Below are 18,988 nucleotides of genomic sequence, written 5' to 3'. Positions count from 1 at the left end.
GTGAGTCCCCCGCCTGGGCCGCGGGCTGGGGGAGCCGCCGCACCCCCGAAAACCCCCCTCAACCCCCCTATCCCCAAAACCGAGCCCTTGAGCCCCCCGAAACCGAGCCCTCTAGGAAACCTCTTAACGCCCGAGGTTTTTTTCTTCTCAACCTTTTAAATTCGTTTGGTTTTTTCTTCTCTTTCTTTCCATTTTTTTTTTTCGTGTGTGTGTTTTGTTTTTATTTAGTTTTTTTTTGTTGTTTTTTTGTTGTTGTTGTTTTTTTTAAATTAATTTATTTATAGATATATTTAAAAAAAGCAATAGTCCTTTGGTCCCTAAACTCTAAGGAATGATATGACTCTGAAACAAGTAATCCTATGTCCCTGTGCCAGTGACAAGCAGGGGAAGCGCGTGTCCCGCTGCCCTGCTCCATGGGATATATATATATATATTTACTTATTTATATATATCTTCTATAAGTCCAACATCCCTTGAGCCTTTTGTTTTCTTTCCCAACGTGGGGAAACTGAAAATCTTGCCGTTTTCTTTTCTTCCTTTCCTTCCAAACAAGCATCCTCCAGGTGAAGCGCCCGAGGCTGGTCCCGTCTCACCAGCTTTGGTTTAAGAATCCGTTTGGAGCCTCTTTTATCCTCGTTTCTCCTGGGAAATCGGTAGCAGCAAATGAGTGCTTTAAATTAAAAAAAAGACACAGAAAAACCCCAAGGTAATCGTATCCCGGCTGCCCAGAGCCGCGCTCCCTTCTCCCGGTGAGGGATTCGGTGAGTCCCGGTGGCCAATCTCAGTCCCGGTGTCACATCGCTCTCCTCCTCGCTCTCTCGTTCCCATTGAGTAACAAACAAGACCGGTTCGGGACAAAAATGTTTCAAAAGTAAATCAAAAAAGGAAAGCTACGACCAGAACGGCTCTCTTCTTCGCTGCTCTCTCCTCCTCTTCCTCCTCCTCCGGGACGCGGTGCAAAGAAAGAGAGTTACAGGGTTGGATACTGCACGTGGGGAAGGGGAAAGTCGTCAGACACCGCGGGACGCCCGACCTGCAAAACAGCAACGGGGCCGTGAGCGGGACCCCTGACCTGCACAACAGCCACGGGGCCGTGAGCGGGACCCCCGACCTGCACAACAGCAACAGGGCCGTGAGCGGGACCCCCGACCTGCACAACAGCCACGGGGCCATAAGCGGGACTCCCGGACCCTGCTGGGGGAGCGGGACTGGGTCTGGGTGCTGGGATGGAGGAGGGAAGGTGGACAGAGGGAGGGGAGGGGAGGGAGGGAAAGGACAGACGGAGGGACAGAGGAAGGGATGGAGGAAAGAGAGGGAAGGATGGAGGGAAGGACAGAGGGAAAGGACAAAAGAAGGGATGGAGGTAATGGATGGAGAGAGGGAGAGAGGAGATGGAGGGAAGGACAGAAGAGAAGAGATGGAGGGAAGGACGGAGGGAAGGGATGGAGGGAAGGACAGACAGGAAGGGATGGAGGGAAGGGATGAATGGAAAGGATGGAGGGGAGGGAAGGGATGGAGAGAAGGACGGGAGGGAAGGACGAGAGGGAAGGACGGGAGGGAAGGACGGGAGGGAAGGACAGAGGGAAAAGGGGATGGAGGGAAGGGATGGAGGGAAGGGATGGAGGGAAGGGATGGAGGGAAAAAGGGACGGAGGGAAAAAGGGACGGAGGGAAAAAGGGACGGAGGGAAAAAGGGACGGAGGGAAGGACAGAAGGGAAGGGATGGAGGGAGAAAAGGATGGAGAGAGAGACAGAGAGAAGGGAGGGAGGGACAAAAGGATGGAGGGAGGGAAGGGATGGAGGGACCCAATCCCCAGTTTGACCCACACTCGCAGAGCTCCCGAGCACAGAAACTTCCACGCACACTCGAGGACGTTTCTTGGCAACATGCGGCCCCTTTGCTGCCTCGGGCCAGCCCAGGGTCCAGCCACAGGGTCCCCTCGGTCCCCGCTCACCTCTCCGCAGCGCAGCAGGGGTCAGTAGGGCCTGTTGGCATCTTTTGGCCGCTTTAGCTGGACTTTTAGCCTCTTCATGCCGATCTGGAAGCCGTTCATAGCCTGAATGGCTGCCTGAGCGCTCGTCGGATTGTCAAAACTGACGAAACCTGGGGACAAGGGACAGGGCGACAGAGGAGCTTGTCACCATCAGCATCCCAAGTTGCTGCTGTGCCTCAAAATTATGGAAATCCCATAGGATGCTCCTGTGGGCAGCCTCAGGTGGAGCCCCAAGGTGATGGGATGATGGCACCTTTGGGGACACGAGGGTCTGCAGGGACATCGAGGTGACAGGACCTGTGGGGACACCAGAGGGTCCACAGGGACACTGGATTGGTCTGCACGGACACTAAGGTGATGGGATTTGTGGGGACACTGGGGTGACAGGGTCTATGAAAGTGACAGGGACACCAAGGTGAGCAGGACTGTGGGGGCACCAGGATCTGTGGGCTCAGGGGACACCTGGGTGACAAGGTTTGCAGATCGATGCTGACACCAGGGCGACAAGGTCTGGGGACACCAGGGTGATGTGATTTGTGGGGCCACCAAGGTGACAAGGGCTACAGAGACACTATGGTGACAGGTCTGGTGGAAGCGGTGGCACTTGGCGATGTGAGCAGATATGGGGGTGACAAGTGGTGGCCAGTCCTCTCCAGTCTGGGCTGGGGACACAGGGGACAGTAGGAAGGTACGTCCTTCTGTCCTGGCACAGTGTGGGAAAAAAACTGCCCTGGGACAGACAGACGAGTTGATCCAGCACGTTGGAGCCCCGGGCTGGGACTTCAGAAACAGACGGACCCTCAAGATGGGACATCAGGGACAGACGGACCCTCGAGATGGGACATCGGGGACAGCCACCCAGCGAGACTCACCAAAGCACTTGCTCTGGTTGGTGGCACGGTCCACAAAGACTTTGGCAGAGATGACATTGCCGAAAGGCAAGAACATCTGCGTGAGCTCCGCGTCCCCGAACTCCTGGGGCAGGTGATAAATAAACAGGTTACAGCCTTCGGGACCTGGGTGACACACAAAGGACAGCCGGACGTCAGCCGCGAGGCGGGGGACACCCCGGGCGGGCAGCGAGGAGCCGCCGGGTCACCCCCACAGCCCCTCACCTTCTCGCTGCTGCTGCGGGATGATGGGCGCTTGCTGGGGGAAGGCTTGGCTGATGGGCGCATAGGCGGCGGGATACGCTGCTGGGAGAGAGAAACGCGGGGCTGAGACCCCCGGGAAGGGCTGGGGACGGGGATGTCCCCGTTGTCACCCTCCGTGGAGGTGGCTCTCCTGCCCCCGGGGCTGCTGGCTCTGTCCCTCCCACCCCTGCAAGGCCCCAGCCTCCCAAAAACCCGGGGATGCGGGAAGGGCTCTCCCAGGAGGGGTGTTGGCAGCACAGCCTCAAGGTTGAGGAAATCCAGCACTTTTGGTTGAAAAAAAACAAATTTGGGGTGCAAAACTTGATTTTCTATTGCAAAGCTGAAAATGGCTGTTAGCGCTCCTAATTAAACGACCGCTGCCCCGAAGCTCCTGCCAGGGGACGGCACCGTGCTCACCACGTTAATCTGTGCCCCGGTCCTGCGGTTCAACCCCAAAGTGATGTTCACTTCCCCCCCAGAAAAATAAGAGTGAGGAGCAAAGAGGGGAGAGAGGGAAGAAGGTGCAAAGCGAAGCTGGAGACCTGCATAGTGCTGCATGCCCGCGTAGGCTTGCTGGAGGGGATCCGCCACCGTGGGGCTTTGAGCTGGGAAGAGAAAAGACGGGAGGAGGAAAATCAGGAGGAGAACCACGGGGATGAGGGAGGGCGCCGCTGCGGGGGTGCAGAGCTGCTCCCCCCGTTTCATTCCGCGGGAGCTGAGCGCATCGGCGATGCTACGAGAGGAGGGATTTCAATGGGGAGCCTGCTGCGCGCTCCCAGCCCCAATGTGGGTTTGGGGGAATCCCTGGGGGGGCTGTGAGGGGGGTTACCTGGGTAGGGGTGGATGCCGTTGGTGTAGATGGGCTCGGAGGCGGGCTGCCCGTTGCTCTGCGGTGGCAGCGGGCTGAAGCCGTTCACACCGATGGGCGCCGCGATGCTGGGCACCGGCGCTGTGCTGATGCCGGGGGGGGTGCTCGTACCTGCGGGACGGGGGGCACTGTCAGCGCTGGAAACAACCTCCGTGAGGACGGTGAGCGGGATGGGGGGAAAACAGAGGGGTGGTACCTGAAGAGGGGGTGAGAGGGGCAGCCACCAGCCCGCTGACATTGAAGGCGGCCATCTGCTGCATCTGGGCGGCAGCGATGGCGGCCATGGGGTTCAGGCAGGTCCCCTGCGCTGCCGCCATCAGGGCCGCCTGCTGCTGCATGATCTGAAGGGGAAAAAACAGGGGAAAAGGGGAAAGGGAGCGAGAGGCGGGGAGGATAAATCAGCACCCGCGCTCCGAGGGACGAACATCACCCGCTGCCGGACACGGGGACAGGACGAGGTGACACTAAAATGTTTGGAATGGATGCACCCTCCAGCCACACCACCCCCGCCTCGGGGGGTGAATCCCTCTGTTGTGTCCCCAGATGGGGACACTAAAATATGACGAGGTGTAGGTGACAGTAAAATATTTGGGATGGATGCACCCTCCAGCCACGCCACCCCCACCTCAGGGAGTGAATCCCTCTGTTGTGCCCCTAGATTGGGACAAACCAACCCTGACTGGCAGTGCTACAATCCCATGGGGGCTTTCACAGGCAAAACCGGCTTCCCCCCAAACAGGGGGCTCCCCAAACCCCCCAGGTCCCAGCTGCGCCCGCTCCTACCGCTTGCGTGTAGGCCCCGTAGGCGCCGAACTGGATGGTCATGGGGTTGAAGATGCCCAGCTGCCCGGCCATCTGATGCATCCGCCGCAGGGTCCTCTCCTTATCCGTGTCCGCAAACTTCACCACCAGGCTGGACGAGGCGCCCTGAGATTTGGGGGAAGATGAGGCTGATGGGGGCACCCCAAATGTCCCCCTGTTCTGGGGAGGGAGGCGCTGGCTCTCAGCTGCTGCAGCATCCTCAGCCCTGGGGATGCTGCCGGTTTGGCAGCAGCGACCAGCAATCGATGCAAGGTTTAATTATAGCTGTTTTTTCTCCCCGGCGGCGGCTCCCTGACCTCTGTTTCCTTTCCCCCCTCCTCGTTCACAATTCTGACCTTCAACGTTAATTAAGCAGCCCCTTTCTCCAGCGCGGGGGGAATTAGCCCCGCGCACCCACCCTGGCGAGGACGAACCTCGGGGTGATGCAGCCAACGAATTGCCGGGCTGCAGGATTTTGATCCAATTAGAGGATCAAATTAGGCGGTGATTGGATTAGGCGGGCAGCACGGGGCAGCGCGGGGCAGGGCCTGGCACTCACCGGCATGGTCTGGCTGCCGTGCAGGCTGGTGATGGCTGCCTGCGCCTCGGCGTGGCTGCCGTACTTCACAAAGGCACAACCTGAGGGCAGAGAGGGGACGTGGGAGAGCTTGGATTCGGCTGCTGCGGCACCCAGCGCTGCCCAAACGGCCGTTACCGCGTTACCAACGGCCGTGGGGTGCTCCCCCAGCTCCCCAAAACCCACCTTTGCTGGCTCCGTCAGGGCCTCGCAGGATGGTGCACTCCTCGATCTGGCCAAAGGGCTCAAAGAGGCGCCGGACGTCGTCCTCGCTCTGCTGCTTCCCCAGCATCCCCACAAAGAGCTTCCTGTCTTCTGAAAACAAAACCGAGCCGGTCGGAGAGCGGGATGTCCCCCGCCGGCCCCGGGCTGCGGACGGCGCGGGGAGGGGAAGGAGGGAGCGGTGCCGCCCCGGCGGCGAGCGCGCGGGCTTCATCACCTCCATCCTACAAAACGCTCGGGATGCGAGAACCTCTCCCGCAGGGAAATCGCTTGGGAAGAGCCGGTTGCCGCTTCAGGGACCGGAGCCGGGGATTTTCCCAGGTCTGGAGGAACCGGCTCCCCCGGCAAACAAAGGGAGCCCGCAAAAATCAGCGGCGATCGCCTCGGTACGATCGACTCGCAGAATAAACCACAGCCTCCGGCCGTGCCCAGGGGACATAAATAACCCCAACACGAGAGAAGGGAGAGTAAATAATGAGAATTTCATTATTATTACCAGCATCTGTCTTGCGCGGCTGCGCGCTCCTGCCGCGCGCTAATGGCATTTGACAAAGAAAATAAGGTGCCCCTGTCAGGAGCGTTGCTGGGGAAATAAATAAATAATGGCAGGAGACGATTAATGCTCTGTCCGTTAAGGTACCGGGAAAATTAGTTAAGGGAATAGGGCTGGCGCGTTGTCTAGTTAAACATAAACCATCTCCCGGCGCAGGCGGCCGGGAGAGCGGGTTCGGCGGGTGAGCGTCGCCTCCCAGGCCAGGGGGCCGGAGCCGGGCGCCCGAGCTCGCCCATTGATTTTTAATCCTTCACCAATTACGCTCAGTAAGTGGGTAATTTATTTGCCGTGTCCCTCTGGGACGTGCCGGGACCGGCTTGCGCCGTGGTGAACAACGTGTTTGGAAAAGGGGGATATTCACCCCGGCCGAGCACACGTGGCCCCGCGAGGCGCTGCACGTCCTGGCAGCACCGGCGGTTCGATCTCATTCCTGCAGCTTCGCCCAAATTATCGCCGCAGCCTTGCGAGCAGCAAATCCCCACGGGGAATTTGGGGGGCTCAGGCCACACGCGGCCACCTCCTGCACCCCAATGCGCCGGGGTCCCCACAGGCAGCGCCGGGAGGGTAATTAGGCTGTTTGGTTGACGAAGGGGCTGGCGGAGAGCGGCTTGACAGGCGCTGTGCCTGGCGTGACGGCAGGATGCTATCGGGGTGACATCGGGACTTTCTCGGCGTGATGTCATGACGTTGTCAGCATGATGTCACAACATTCTGAGCATGATGTCAGGCCCGGCCGGGCAGGGAGAGCCGCCGCCACCTTTGCTCTGCGCTCACGTTCAGGTGCCACTGGCGCTGGCAGCTCCTTGTCTCCGCAAACCAACCTCCCCACCGCAGCCATTGCGATGCCGCCGCGTCCCCCGTCACCCCCCGGGTGGCCCTGCACCCCCTGCCCACGCGAGGCGGCCGGGGAAGGGGGGACCTACCTCCTCGGCCCTCGCTGTCGGCCGGCTTCACCTGGATGGGGCGGTTCATCTGCAACACACAAGCGGGAGGGAGGTCAGAGCTGGTCCTGCACCCCCGCCGGACCCTTTCCGTGGGGAACAAGGGGCACCCGGTGCCACCGCTGGCCGCCCTTTGGACTGCAAAGGGCTGCAGAGGCGGCAGCAGCGCCCGGCCAGCCCTGGCCCCTCCAGCAGCACTGCCATCACTCTCCGTTTTTCCCAATTCTCACCCAATTTCGGCCTCCTGCCATGCGTGTGTACCTGCAGGCGTGAGACGCGTGTGCGGCAGGACACGCCGGGCCGGCACTGACGTCTCTGGCCCGCTGCCCCACGGAGCCATTTCTCCTCCTCTCTCCCCCTCCTTTCTTCCCCTCTTTTAGCCGAAAAACGCTACAATTATGGCCGTTTCCACGGCAACAAGCGTGCTTCCCCCCGCGATGCTGCGGCGCCCGAGCCATGTGCTCGATGGGGTCGTCACGGCAACGGCGGGATGTCACGCATGACGGGGCGGGTGTGCGCGCACAGGGACACGGGGACACGCGCGGGCGTGGACCCACACCCCGGGGTGACTCCTGCGCACCCCCAAATTTAGGGGGTGGGTGGGGGCAGCGCCAGTTTCCAGCCCCCCTCGCTCCGGGGTGAGGATGAGGATGGTGAAGGAAGAAGAGGAGGGAGGTTTCCACAGCAACTGCCTCGTCTCCAGGGAAACGCAGGGAGAAATGTCAGCGCCGAGCCAGGGATGCTCCGGGGAGGGGACCAGGTCCTCAGGAGCCGGGAGGTGACACCGAGGGACGCAGGGCCACCTGCCTGCCCTCGCGTCACCCATCGTGTCACCCAAACATCCACCCCAACCCCTGCGCCATGGCAGGAACCAGCTCAGCCCAAACCCAGCACGGAGACCCCTGGGACCAACATCCCCCTCGTCTTGTCGTGACCAGGAGGAGGGACCCTGTTTTGGGGGGGGGAGGGCTGCCCCCTCCTCCACAAACCCACCAGTCCCATTTGCCAGCGTGATGGCCTTTGATGGAATAAATTTCCCGTGCCCGCTGCTGTATGTTTAATGTAATAAACCCGGCAAGGATGATTTAGAATAACATTTACGGAGCCGCAGAGTGTCATTTTGATGTGTCTCCCGTCTCCGCTCGCCGGTTATTAAACCGTATTGATTCTCCGGGAGCAGCTGATGTTTATAAATGTCAGGCCTCAGGGACCGGCTAACCTACCCTGGGGAGAAACCGCTCCGGCCTCCGGACACCCCAAAACAGGGGTTTTGGTACCCCTGGTATCACCCCACACCCACAACGGGGTGTTCGGTGCCCACACAGTCACCCAGCCCCTAATTCACAGCCGTGTCCCACACACACATCCTTGCACGCCCCAGGGTCACAGGAGAACCTGTCTGGGGTGTCCCAGTACCCGTGGGTGCCCCACAGAGCCCCACAGCCAAACCACCCGGGCGCTACAGCCCCAGGGGGTCACCACCGGTTGCCAAACCGCCTCGGGCACTGTCACCCAAATTGGGAGCGCCCAATGGGGCACTGAGGAGAGCCAGCCCCAGGGCACAGGGTCACTCCTGGCCATCGCTCCTTCCTCGTGTCACCCTCCTCCTCCTCGCACCCAACAGCCGGAGGAGCCAACAAACCACCACGCATCCGAATGAGCTGAGACGGAGGTGCCAGGTGACGCGGGTGCCCATGGGAGCCTAGTGTCCCCACCACCCTAGGGGTCCCCAGGCAGCCAACACCTGCTGCAGGGAAACAGGCGCTGGGGTACAGGCAGCCACCCATCGCAGGAACACCCTGCCAAGCCCTGGGGGACACGAGATGGCCTGGGCACAGTCACACCGCTCCACAACCACCCTGCACACACAACCACGCGTCCCATACAACCCCATAGCATCTGCCACCCACCCCCCCGCACAACCGCACACCTACACAGCCACACACTTGCACCCACACACAGCCACACACACCCCAGCACGACTGCACACCCAGCCCCGGGTACACCCACACACAACACCCCGACACCCGCACATCATCCTCACACCCACATAGCACCCACGGCTGCGCACCCCGCACCACCACAGGGACACAACCGCGGGCACACAGTCGGCACCGGCACCCCTGCTGGGCAGGGACATGACGCCCCTTGCCTCAGTTTCCCCATCGCAGCCACAGGGTGGGCACTCGACAGCCCTGTGCGGACATACGGACACCACCACCCACAGACACCCGGCCAGCCCCCCCACCAGGCCCTGACAATGTGGGTGCCCACGCAACACCCGTACACACACACACACCCGGGGTGCAGATACACCCTCTTCACCTACACACCCACCACCACCCAGGGTGCACCCACCCACCCCTGCCAGCCCCCCCGGCACAGCCTCGCGCACACCTGCGAGCAGACACACAGACCCAGGGTGGAAAAACACACCCTGCAGCCAACGCACAACCACACAAGCCGGCCCTGGGTGCAGATACACCCTCTTCACCCACACGGGCGTGTGCACACCCCAGACCTGCTGGCAAATACACCCTGCTCATCAACACACGGCAGCCTGGGGTGCACAGACACCCCCTGCCAACACCCCCCACCCGTGGGTGCAGATCCACCCTCCTCAGCAGCACCCCATCACCCGTGGGTGCAGATCCACCCTCCTCAGCAGCACCCCATCACCCGTGGGTGCAGATCCACCCTCCTCAGCAGCACCCCATCACCCGTGGGTGCAGATCCATCCTCCTCAGCAACACCCCCACCCGTGGGTGCAGGTGCACCCTCCTCACCAACACAGCCATTCACACCCCCATCCCTGCGTGCAAATAGCCCCCCTTGCCAACACCCCCTCACTCCTGCGTGCAGATACACCCTCCTCAGCAACACCCCGCACCCCTGGTGCGGATACACCCCCTCACCATCACGCACCCCCCCCGTGCAGACCCCCGCATCCCGCGGACGCCCCGGGCCGGGCCGAGCGGCGGCAGACAAAGGCGGGGCCCTACCTCGATGCAGAGGATCTTGGACCCGGCGGGTACCCACAGCACGGGCGGCCGCGGCCCCGGCGCCGGCACCTGCGGCAGCTGCATGACCGGCCCGGCCCGGCTCGGCTCGGCTGCGGTTCGGTTCGGTTCGGTTCGGTTCGGCGCCGGCTCCACCCGAGGCGGTTCGGCTCGGTCCGGCCCGACTCGGCTGGGCTCGGCTCGCGCAGCGGCGCGCGGGGGGCGGGGCCGGGGGGCGGAGCGGCCGCAGCCGAGCCGGGCCGAGCCGGGCCGAGCCGAGCCGAGGGGCGGGGCTTGCGGAGGGACACGCCCCCTCCAGCGGGTGGACACGCCCTCCCCCTCGCCCCGCTTCGGGGGCGGGGCCTGGATGGGATGGGGGGACTCGGAGCGCGGAGTCGGGGGGTCAGCACAGCTATAGGGGTGAGCACAGACAGGGGTGTGTGCACAGACACAGGGGTGAGCACAGCTATAGCGGTGAGCACAGCTATAGGGGGGTGAGCACAGACACAGGGGTGAGCACAGCTATAGCGGTGAGCACAGCTATAGGGGGGTGAGCACAGACACAGGGGTGAGCACAGCTATAGCGGTGAGCACAGCTATAGGGGGGTGAGCACAGACACAGGGGTCAGCACAGCTATAGTGGTGTGCACAGCTATAGGGGGGTGTGCACAGACACAGGGGTGAGCACAGCTATAGCGGTGAGCACAGCTATAGGGGGGTGAGCACAGATATAGGGGTGAGCACAGCTATAGTGGTGTGTACAGCTATAGGGGGGTGTGCACAGATATAGGGGTGAGCACAGCTATAGTGGTGTGTACAGCTATCGGGGGGTGAGCACAGCTATAGGGGTGAGCACAGTTACAGGGGTGTGTGCGCAGCTATAGGGATGTGTGCACAGCTGTAGGGGTGAGCACAGCTATAGGGGTGTGAGCAGCTATAGAGGTGTGAGCACAGCTATAGTGGTGAGCACAGCTACAGAGGTGAGCACAAATATAGGGGTGAGCACAAATATAGGGGTGAGCACAGATGTAGGGGTGAGCACAGATGTAGGGGTGTGAGTACAGCTATAGGAGTGTGAGTGCAGCTATAGGGGTGTGACTACAGCTATAGTGGTGAGCACAGCTATAGAGGTGAGCACAAATATAGGGGTGAGCACAAATATAGGGGTGAGCACAGATGTAGGGGTGACTAGAGATGTAGGGGTATGAGTACAGCTATAGGGGTGTGAGTGCAGCTATAGGGGTGTGAGTGCAGCTATAAAGGTGTACACAAATATAGGGGTGTGTGCACAGCTATAGGGGTGAGCACAGCTATAGAAGCGTGCACAGCTATGGAGGTGACCACAAATACAGAAGTGTGAGCACAGATATAGGGGCATGCACAGATATAGGTGTGTGTGCACAGTTATAGGTGTGTGCACAAATACAGGGGTGTGAGCACAGCTATAGGGGTGTGCACAAATATAGTGGTATGAGCACAGTTATAGGGGTGTGCACAAATATAGCCGTATGAGCACAGTTATAGGGGTGTCCACAGCTCTAGCGGTGTGCACAGCTATAGGGGTGTGCAGAAACATTAGGGATATGAGCATGGTTACAGGGGTGTGCACAGCTATAGGGGTGAGCACAAACATAGGGGTGTGAGCACAGCCATAGGAGTGTGCACAGATATAAGGGTGTGCACAGATATAGGGGTGAGCCCAGATATAGGGGTGTGTGCACTGCTATAGGGCTGTGCACTGCTATATGGGTGAGCACAGCTAGATAGTGTGCACAAGCACAGAGGGGTGTGCACAGCTACCAGGGTGTGAGCATAGCTATACGGGTGTGCGCACAGCTATAGAGAGTGTGCATAAGCACGGAGGGGTGTGCAAGGCTACAGGGGTGTGCACAAGCACGGAGCAGTGAGCACACAGGGGTGTGAGCACAAGCAGGGGCTGTGCACACACCGGGGAGCTGCGGCCGTGCCCCCCAGCCACGCACACTCACACCCACGTGCAGGCGCGTGCTCGCACACGTGCACCCCTGTGCACAACCCTTGCCGGGGTGCAGGGTGAGGAGGGATCAGCCCCAGCAGCCAGACACTTCACATGTGCGTGTGCAAACACACAGGGGTGTGCGATGAGAAGGGGACTCAGGAAAGCCTGTGCCCTGACTCTGCCCCTCTTTAGGCTGCCAAAGCGGGCTGTTAACTCTTAAACCTACTGATGCACAGCACCCCCACTGAGCGCGCGGCTCAGGAAGCCACGTCCCCGCGAATTTCCCCCCCCCGCCACATCAGCTCCACGCACCCGATGCAGGGATTGATATTTACGGGCCCCGGCGCTTTCCCCAGCCAACCAGCGGCCCTATTGATTTTTATTTAGGCGAATAATTAAATATTTATTTTCACTTTGTTAAGCTCGGGAGGTCGGAGCCCACAGAAAGCACAACAGCACGCGGGAGGCAGGAAAATCAATGCCTCGGTTTGCGGCCGCTGGAGCAGCTCCTGCACCCGCAGCCTGAGCAGGTGTCACCGTCCCCCCAGCTCACCCCAGCCCCCCGGTGTCACTCACCCCCGGCAGTGTCTTCTGCTCGTGCAGGGCGCTCTGCGCCTTCAGGGCCGAGTCGCGGGCGCAGTAGGTGAGGAAGGCACAGCCTGCGGAGACGGGGAGAGGGGGTCAGTGTCCGGCCTGGCACTGCCGCAAAGCCTGGGCATGCCGAGAGCTGGCGGCACGGCTAATATCGCGCTGGGGTGTCTTGGCATTCTGGCACCCAGCAGCACCCTGGTACTGTGGCATCCAGCACCCTGGTACTGTGGCATCCAGTATCCTGGCATCCTAACAGCCAGCGCCCCAGCATCCTGGCACCATTGCATGCAGGAACTTGGCACCATGGCATGAAGCACCGGGGCACCCTGGCATCCAGGGCTCGGGCACCTTGACATCCAGCACACTGGCACTGTGGCATCCAGCATCCTGGCACCCAGCACCCTGGTATCCTGGCACCCTGACACCCAGCACCATGGCACCATTGCATCCAGCACCCTGGCACGATGGCATCCAGCACCACAGCACCATGTCATCTGGGACTCCGGCACCCTGACATCCAGCGCCCTGGCACTCACCACTCTGCTATCCTGGCACCCTGGCACTCTGACATACCATGGCACCCTGGCACGATGGCATCCAGCACCACAGCATCCTTGCACCCTGACACTCTGACACCCAGCACCATGGCACCTGGCACTCTGACACCCAGCACCATAGCATCCTGCTACCCAGCATTCTGGCCTGCTGGCATCCAGCACCCTGGCACAATGGCATCCTGGCATCCAGTACCTTGGCATCATGGCATCCAGCATCCTGGCACCATCGCATCCAGCACCCTAGCACCGTGGCATCCAGCACCCTGGCATCCAGCACCGCAGCATCCTGGCACCCTGGCACCCAGCACCCTGGCAATCTGACACCCAACACCATGGCACCCAGCACTGTGGCACCATGGCACCCTGGCACCATTGCATCCAGCACTCTGGCACCCAGCACCCTGGTATCCCGGCACCCTGGCACTCTGACACTGAGCACCATGGCACCCAGCACCGTGGCATCATTGCATCCAGCACCCTAGCACCATGGCATCCAGCACCCTAGCACCCAGCATCACAGCATCCTGGCACTCAGCATTCTGGTACGCTGGAACCCTGGAACCCTGGCACCCAGCACCATGGCACCATGGCATCCTGGCATCCAACACCATGGCATCATGGCATCCAGGACTCCGGCACCCTGACATCCAGCACCCTGGCACTCACCACTCTGCTACCCTGGCAGCCTGGCACTCTGACATACCATGGGACCCTGGCACGATGGCATCCAGCACCCTGGTATGATGGCATCCAGCACCCTGGTATGATGGCATCCAGCACCCTGGCACCCAGCACCACAGCATCCTTGCACCCTGGCACTCTGACACCCAGCACTATGGCATCCTGACACCCTGGCACTCTGACACCCAGCACCATCGCATCCTGCTACCCAGCATTCTGGCCTGCTGGCATCCAGCACCCTGGTACCATGGCATCCTGGCATCCAGCACCCTGGCACCATGGCATCCAGCATCCTGGCACCCTGGCACCCAGCACCCTGGTATCTTGGCACCCTGGCAATCTGACACCCAACACCATGGCACCCAGCACTGTGGCACCATGGCACCCTGGCACCCAGCACGCTGGTATCCTGGTACCCTGGCACGCTGACACCCAGCACCATGGCACCCAGCACTGTGGCACCATGGCACCCTGGCACTCAGCACCGTGGCACCATCGCATCCAGGAACCTGGCACCATGGCATTCTGCACCATAGCATCCTGCACCCTGGTACCCTGGCACTCTGATACCCTGCACTATGGCACCCAGCAGCACCACAACATCCAGCATCCTAGCACCCATCATCCCAGCACCCAAGTGGGCACTGCCGCCAGCAGGGCCAGAGCTCGGCCCCGAAACGAGGCAGGAGATCTCAATCCAAAAGAGACAAGGGAGCAGGCGGATGAAGGAAGGCAAGAGTAGGCAGCGAGCCTGGCAGTGCGTGGGCAGCGGCGCTTCGGCCCTGAGCTCCAGCGAACGCCACAGCCGAAGCCCCTCGAGAGGCGGATGTTCAGGTGTCGAGGCCGCACATCCCAGTCTGCTGCCACGCTTCTCCTCGGGATGAGACTCGCGTGGTGAAGGCAACTCCGGCTCCTCCAACATCGCGGCGCTTCAGGAATCGGGAATACGCCTGGGGCGAGGTTTTCCCACGCTGACTCACGCTGCCAAGCCGCTCGCTCGCCTGGAGCTGCTGGTGACAAACGAGCCCCAGGGACAGGGTCCGGTCCTCTCCTCTCCATCTCTCCCGTTCCTGCGGGAGCACCCCGAGTCCCTGCGCTGGCACCGTGCTGCTCCCTCCCTGAGGGCTCCCCCCCGATTTGCTGGGTTCACATCCAAAAGCGTCTGAAAGTGATATTAAAACAGCAGCAAAACAGTTTCCCTTCAACAAAGTAAATATTTAATGAATAAAATTGACATTGATGCATTTTTAATATTGGCACAATTAAATTCGCCAGCTGATTAAGTATTAATAACTCTTAATAAGTACAATCAGCATGCCTGGGAGGAGAGGGAGCACGGCAGCGGGGTGGGGGGACACCGAGGGATGGGGCCCCTCGCCTGCCTTGTTGGGGACATGATGTTGGGGACACCTCCCCTTGCGGGGAGCAAGGAAAGATCCCCCCCAGTTAAACATCAGGCCCGCTGCAGGTGGAAAGGAGAGGTCAGCGCAGCAGCTCACGTCAGTCCTGGTGCCATTTCCAGTGTTTACCATCTGTAATCAAGTTGGCTTCCTCCTCTCCGCTCTGTTTTTTTCCCCCTTTTTGTTTTCCCTGCAGGCGACAATGTGGCCGGTGCCTGGGCGTTCCAGAGTCCGGAGGGCTGGCGCGGGAGCGATCCCGCTCCGGAGGCTCGCCAGGAAGGAGGATGATGTTCGAATTAGAGGAGCATCCACAATTAAATCGAGCATCTGGGCCGCAGCGGTTGAAGCCCGCGCTGGAGCGAGCACCGAGGGGCCCGGCGAGGCGCGAATCCCGTGGATCAGGGCGCACAAACGGCTTCGGAGGCGCCAGGAGATATTTTGAAGGCCGCGATGGTGAGAACGAAGGAGTCTGCTCATCTGCCCCACGGCCAAAGGGCACCGACGCGGCAGCATCCGTAAGTGTCAAATTTTGGCTTCCCCGAAAGTCCCAGTGAAGTGGGCGCTGCCCACAGCTCCGTGACAGCATGTGGAGGGGCGTGAGGTCCCATCCGGGTGACACTCGCGGTGTCCTGACCCCCCTCCGGCGCCGCAGACCCCCAGCTCACAGGCGGGGGGTTCCACAAAGACCTTGGTGGTGCTCGGGGTGCTGGGCGCTCTGCCCCCCGCAGGTGTGAACAGCCTGGGGCACAGCACATGTGGGTGTCCCATCCATAGTGGGTGCTGGTGTCTCGGGCAGGAGCCTCCATTCCCAGGGTGCTCCAACGCCAGGGGTGCCCCAAACTCATGTGGGTGCCCCAAGGCCAAACAGGTGCCCGCAACCCAAGCAGGTGCCTTGAACAGCCATCCAGACAGCAGCTCCCAGCCCCAGGTTGGTGACTTCACCTCAGGTGTGTGTCTCCATCCCGTGGGTACATCCACTTTTGACCGCCTCAGGGGCCCCCCTATCTTAGGGGTGCCCCACCTTAGGTGCATTCCAGCTCAGATGTAACCTCCCTCGGGGATGCTCCACGCCAGGATGCCCCAGGGTGCCCCCACATCAGAGGTCCCCCACACCAGGGTGATCCACCTCAGCGGTTCCTTCATCTCGGGGTGCCCCACCTCAAGGGTGCCCCCAATTCAAGAGGCACCTTCACCACAAGTATCCCCATCCAGTGTGGGGCACCCCACCTCATGGGTACCTCCAGATCGGAGGTATCTCAACTCAGAGGTGCCTCATGCTTGGGTGTCCCACCTCATGAGTACACCCAGATCAGGGATGTCCCACCTCAGAGTGTCCTACCTCTGGAGTACCTCACCTCAGGGTGCAGCACCTCAGGGGTGCCCCACACCTGGGTTACCACCTCAGGGGTTCCCCATCTGAGCATGTCCCATACCTGGGTCCACCATCTCAGGACATCCCATCTCAGGTGTTCCCCCACCTCAGGGGTCCCCCCACCTCAGGGGGTCCCATACCTGGGTTCCCACCTCAGGGGTTCCTCATCTGAGGGTGTCCCATGCCTAGGTGCACCATCTCAGGGGGTCCCATCTCAAGTGTTCCCCCACCTCAGGGTGTCCCACACCTGGGTCCACCATCTCAGACATCCCGTTTCACGGGTACCCCCACCTTAGGGGTGCCCCCCACCTCATGGTGTCCCATACCTGGGTGGACCATCTCAGGGGGTCCCATCTCAGGGGTTCCCCCACCTCAGGGGGTCCCACACCTGGGTCCACCATCTCAGACATCCCGTTTCACGGGTACCCCCACCTTAGGGGTCCCCCCCACCTCATGGTGTCCCATACCTGGGTGCACCATCTCAGGGGGTCCCATCTCAGGGGTTCCCCCACCTCAGGGGGTCCCACCACAGGGGCTCTGCCACCTCAGGGTGTCCCATACCTGGGTGCGCCATCTCAGACATCCCATCTCAGGGGTCCCCCCACCTCAGGGGGTCCCACCTCAGGGGTACCCCAGCCTTTGGGGTTCCCACCTCCACCCCGTGCCCGCTGCGCGCCGCCGGCGGGCGCAGGGCCGCCCGTACCTTTGTGCATGCCGGTGAAGCGATCCTTGAGCACGGTCAGCTCGTAGATGCGGCCGAACTCCTCGAAGAGCGGCTTGAGGTCGCTCTCCTCCAGGTTCCGCGGGATCTGCCCCACGAACAGCTTGATGGCGTCGTGATCCTTCATGGCGATGGCGCCGGGCGGGCGGCTCAGCCCGTTCACCCGGCCGCTGTTCGCGGTGCTGAACGCCGCCCCCGCCTCCGCCGCCGCCGCCACGCCGCTGCCCGCCGCGGCCATGGCCCCGCTCCGCCGCCGCCGCCGCCGCTGCGGGAGGCGCCCGCCGCCCCGCCCCGCCCCGCCCCGCCCCGCTCGGCGCCGCTCGGCGCCGCTCGGAACCGCTCGGAACCGCTCGGCTCGGCCCGGGCCTCTGGGGCTCGAACGGCCGCCCCCCCCCTTCCCCGCCTGCCGCTTACCCGCGCGCGCGGCCGCCAGCGGGCTGGCTGACGTCAGCGAGACGCAAGGTATTAGCATAATGAGGGAGCGGCGGCCAATCAGGAGCGGCGGCTGGCAGCGGCGCGGGGCGCCCGGCTCCGCCCACTGCTGCCCCCTGCCGGGCGGACCCCGAACCCCGGCAGCCCCGCCACCCTCCAACCGCCGTCACCCCCCGGCCCCCCCGTCACCTGCTGTCACCCCATGTCACCCCCTGACACCCCCCGCACACCCCGTCGCCCGGTGTCACCCTCTCACATTACCGTCACCCCCCACCACCTCTGTCACCCCCTGCCACCCCCTGTCATCTGGTGTCACCCTCTGTCACCCCAACACCCCCATGTCACCCCCCATCACCCCTGACACCCCCCGCCACACCCTGTCACCGCCCCCATCCCCCGCAACCCGGTGTCACTCCCTGACACCCCCCATCACCCGGTGTCACCCCCCATCACCTCCTGTCACCTGGTGTCACCCCATGTCACCCGGTGTCATCCTCTCACACTACCGTCATCCCCCACCACCCCTGACAACCCCCGCTACCCCCCATCACCTGGTGTCACCCCCCACCACCCCAACAACCCCCTGTCACCCCCATCACCCCCGACACCCCCCATCACCCCTGACACCCCTCGCCACCCCCTGTCACCTCCCCCCAACCCCCGTCACCCGGTGTCACCCCCTGCCAACCCCTGCCACCCCCCATCACCCAGTGTCACCCCCCACCAGCCCCATGGCCACCCCTCAGGCCACAGGGCTGAGCAGACTCCTGCCCTCTCCCCTGTGGCCCTCAGTAGGTTCCAGAGTGAACACCCCACTCTTCCCACCTTAGAGCAGGGTTTAAATACACAGAAAAGGCTAAAAAGGATCCCTCAATGGATCCCGTGCCACCTTGGCTGTCCCTTGGGGCACGGACCCTCCCTGGGAGGTGAGGAGGGGGAAGCGCCCCCCAGCATCCCAAAAAATCTGTAATTAGACCACACAGCTTTAATACCAGATGCAGTCATTCATTAATGACTCCCAGAGCAGCAGGTGAGCTGAAGGTGCCCGGCTTCCCCAGCACACTGCCGTGCGTGTGCAAGCATGCGTGAGCGTGCAAGAGTGTGCAAGTGTGTGCATGTACATTGCAAGTGTGTGCTGCAGGCTTGTGCAACTCTACGCAACCACGTGC

At 61.7% G+C, this 18,988-nt stretch overlaps 1 protein-coding gene across 27 annotated transcripts; it reads right to left on the bottom strand.

Moving 5' to 3' along the window:
* Window positions 1-1,975: 1,975 nt before the first annotated feature.
* On the bottom strand, window positions 1,976-17,625 carry CELF6 (CUGBP Elav-like family member 6; the record flags this gene model as incomplete). 27 transcript variants are annotated; one of them, XM_080351483.1, is made up of 12 exons in its annotated part: window positions 1,976-2,103; window positions 2,866-3,009; window positions 3,109-3,189; window positions 3,669-3,731; window positions 3,956-4,105; window positions 4,191-4,335; window positions 4,778-4,921; window positions 5,355-5,434; window positions 5,559-5,687; window positions 7,071-7,119; window positions 12,642-12,724; window positions 17,370-17,625. In XM_080351483.1, 12 exons carry the CDS (start codon window positions 17,623-17,625, stop codon window positions 1,976-1,978), a joined length of 1,452 nt encoding a protein of 483 aa, XP_080207609.1. The 27 variants fall into 27 exon arrangements, with proteins under 27 accessions (XP_080207609.1, XP_080207620.1, XP_080207632.1 ...); XM_080351494.1 differs by having other exon boundaries at window positions 3,109-3,210; window positions 5,559-5,680; window positions 7,031-7,119; window positions 17,370-17,514; XM_080351506.1 differs by having other exon boundaries at window positions 2,926-3,009; window positions 3,109-3,210; window positions 5,559-5,680; window positions 7,031-7,119; window positions 17,370-17,514.
* Between the last annotated feature and the right edge of the window lie 1,363 nt (window positions 17,626-18,988).

The sequence above is a fragment of the Nesoenas mayeri genome (genome assembly GCF_963082525.1).
Source record: "Nesoenas mayeri genome assembly, chromosome: 11".
NCBI lineage: Eukaryota > Metazoa > Chordata > Aves > Columbiformes > Columbidae > Nesoenas > Nesoenas mayeri.
The sequence above is the reverse complement of the archived record's forward strand: the minus strand, read 5'-3'. Positions and strand labels throughout refer to the sequence as shown.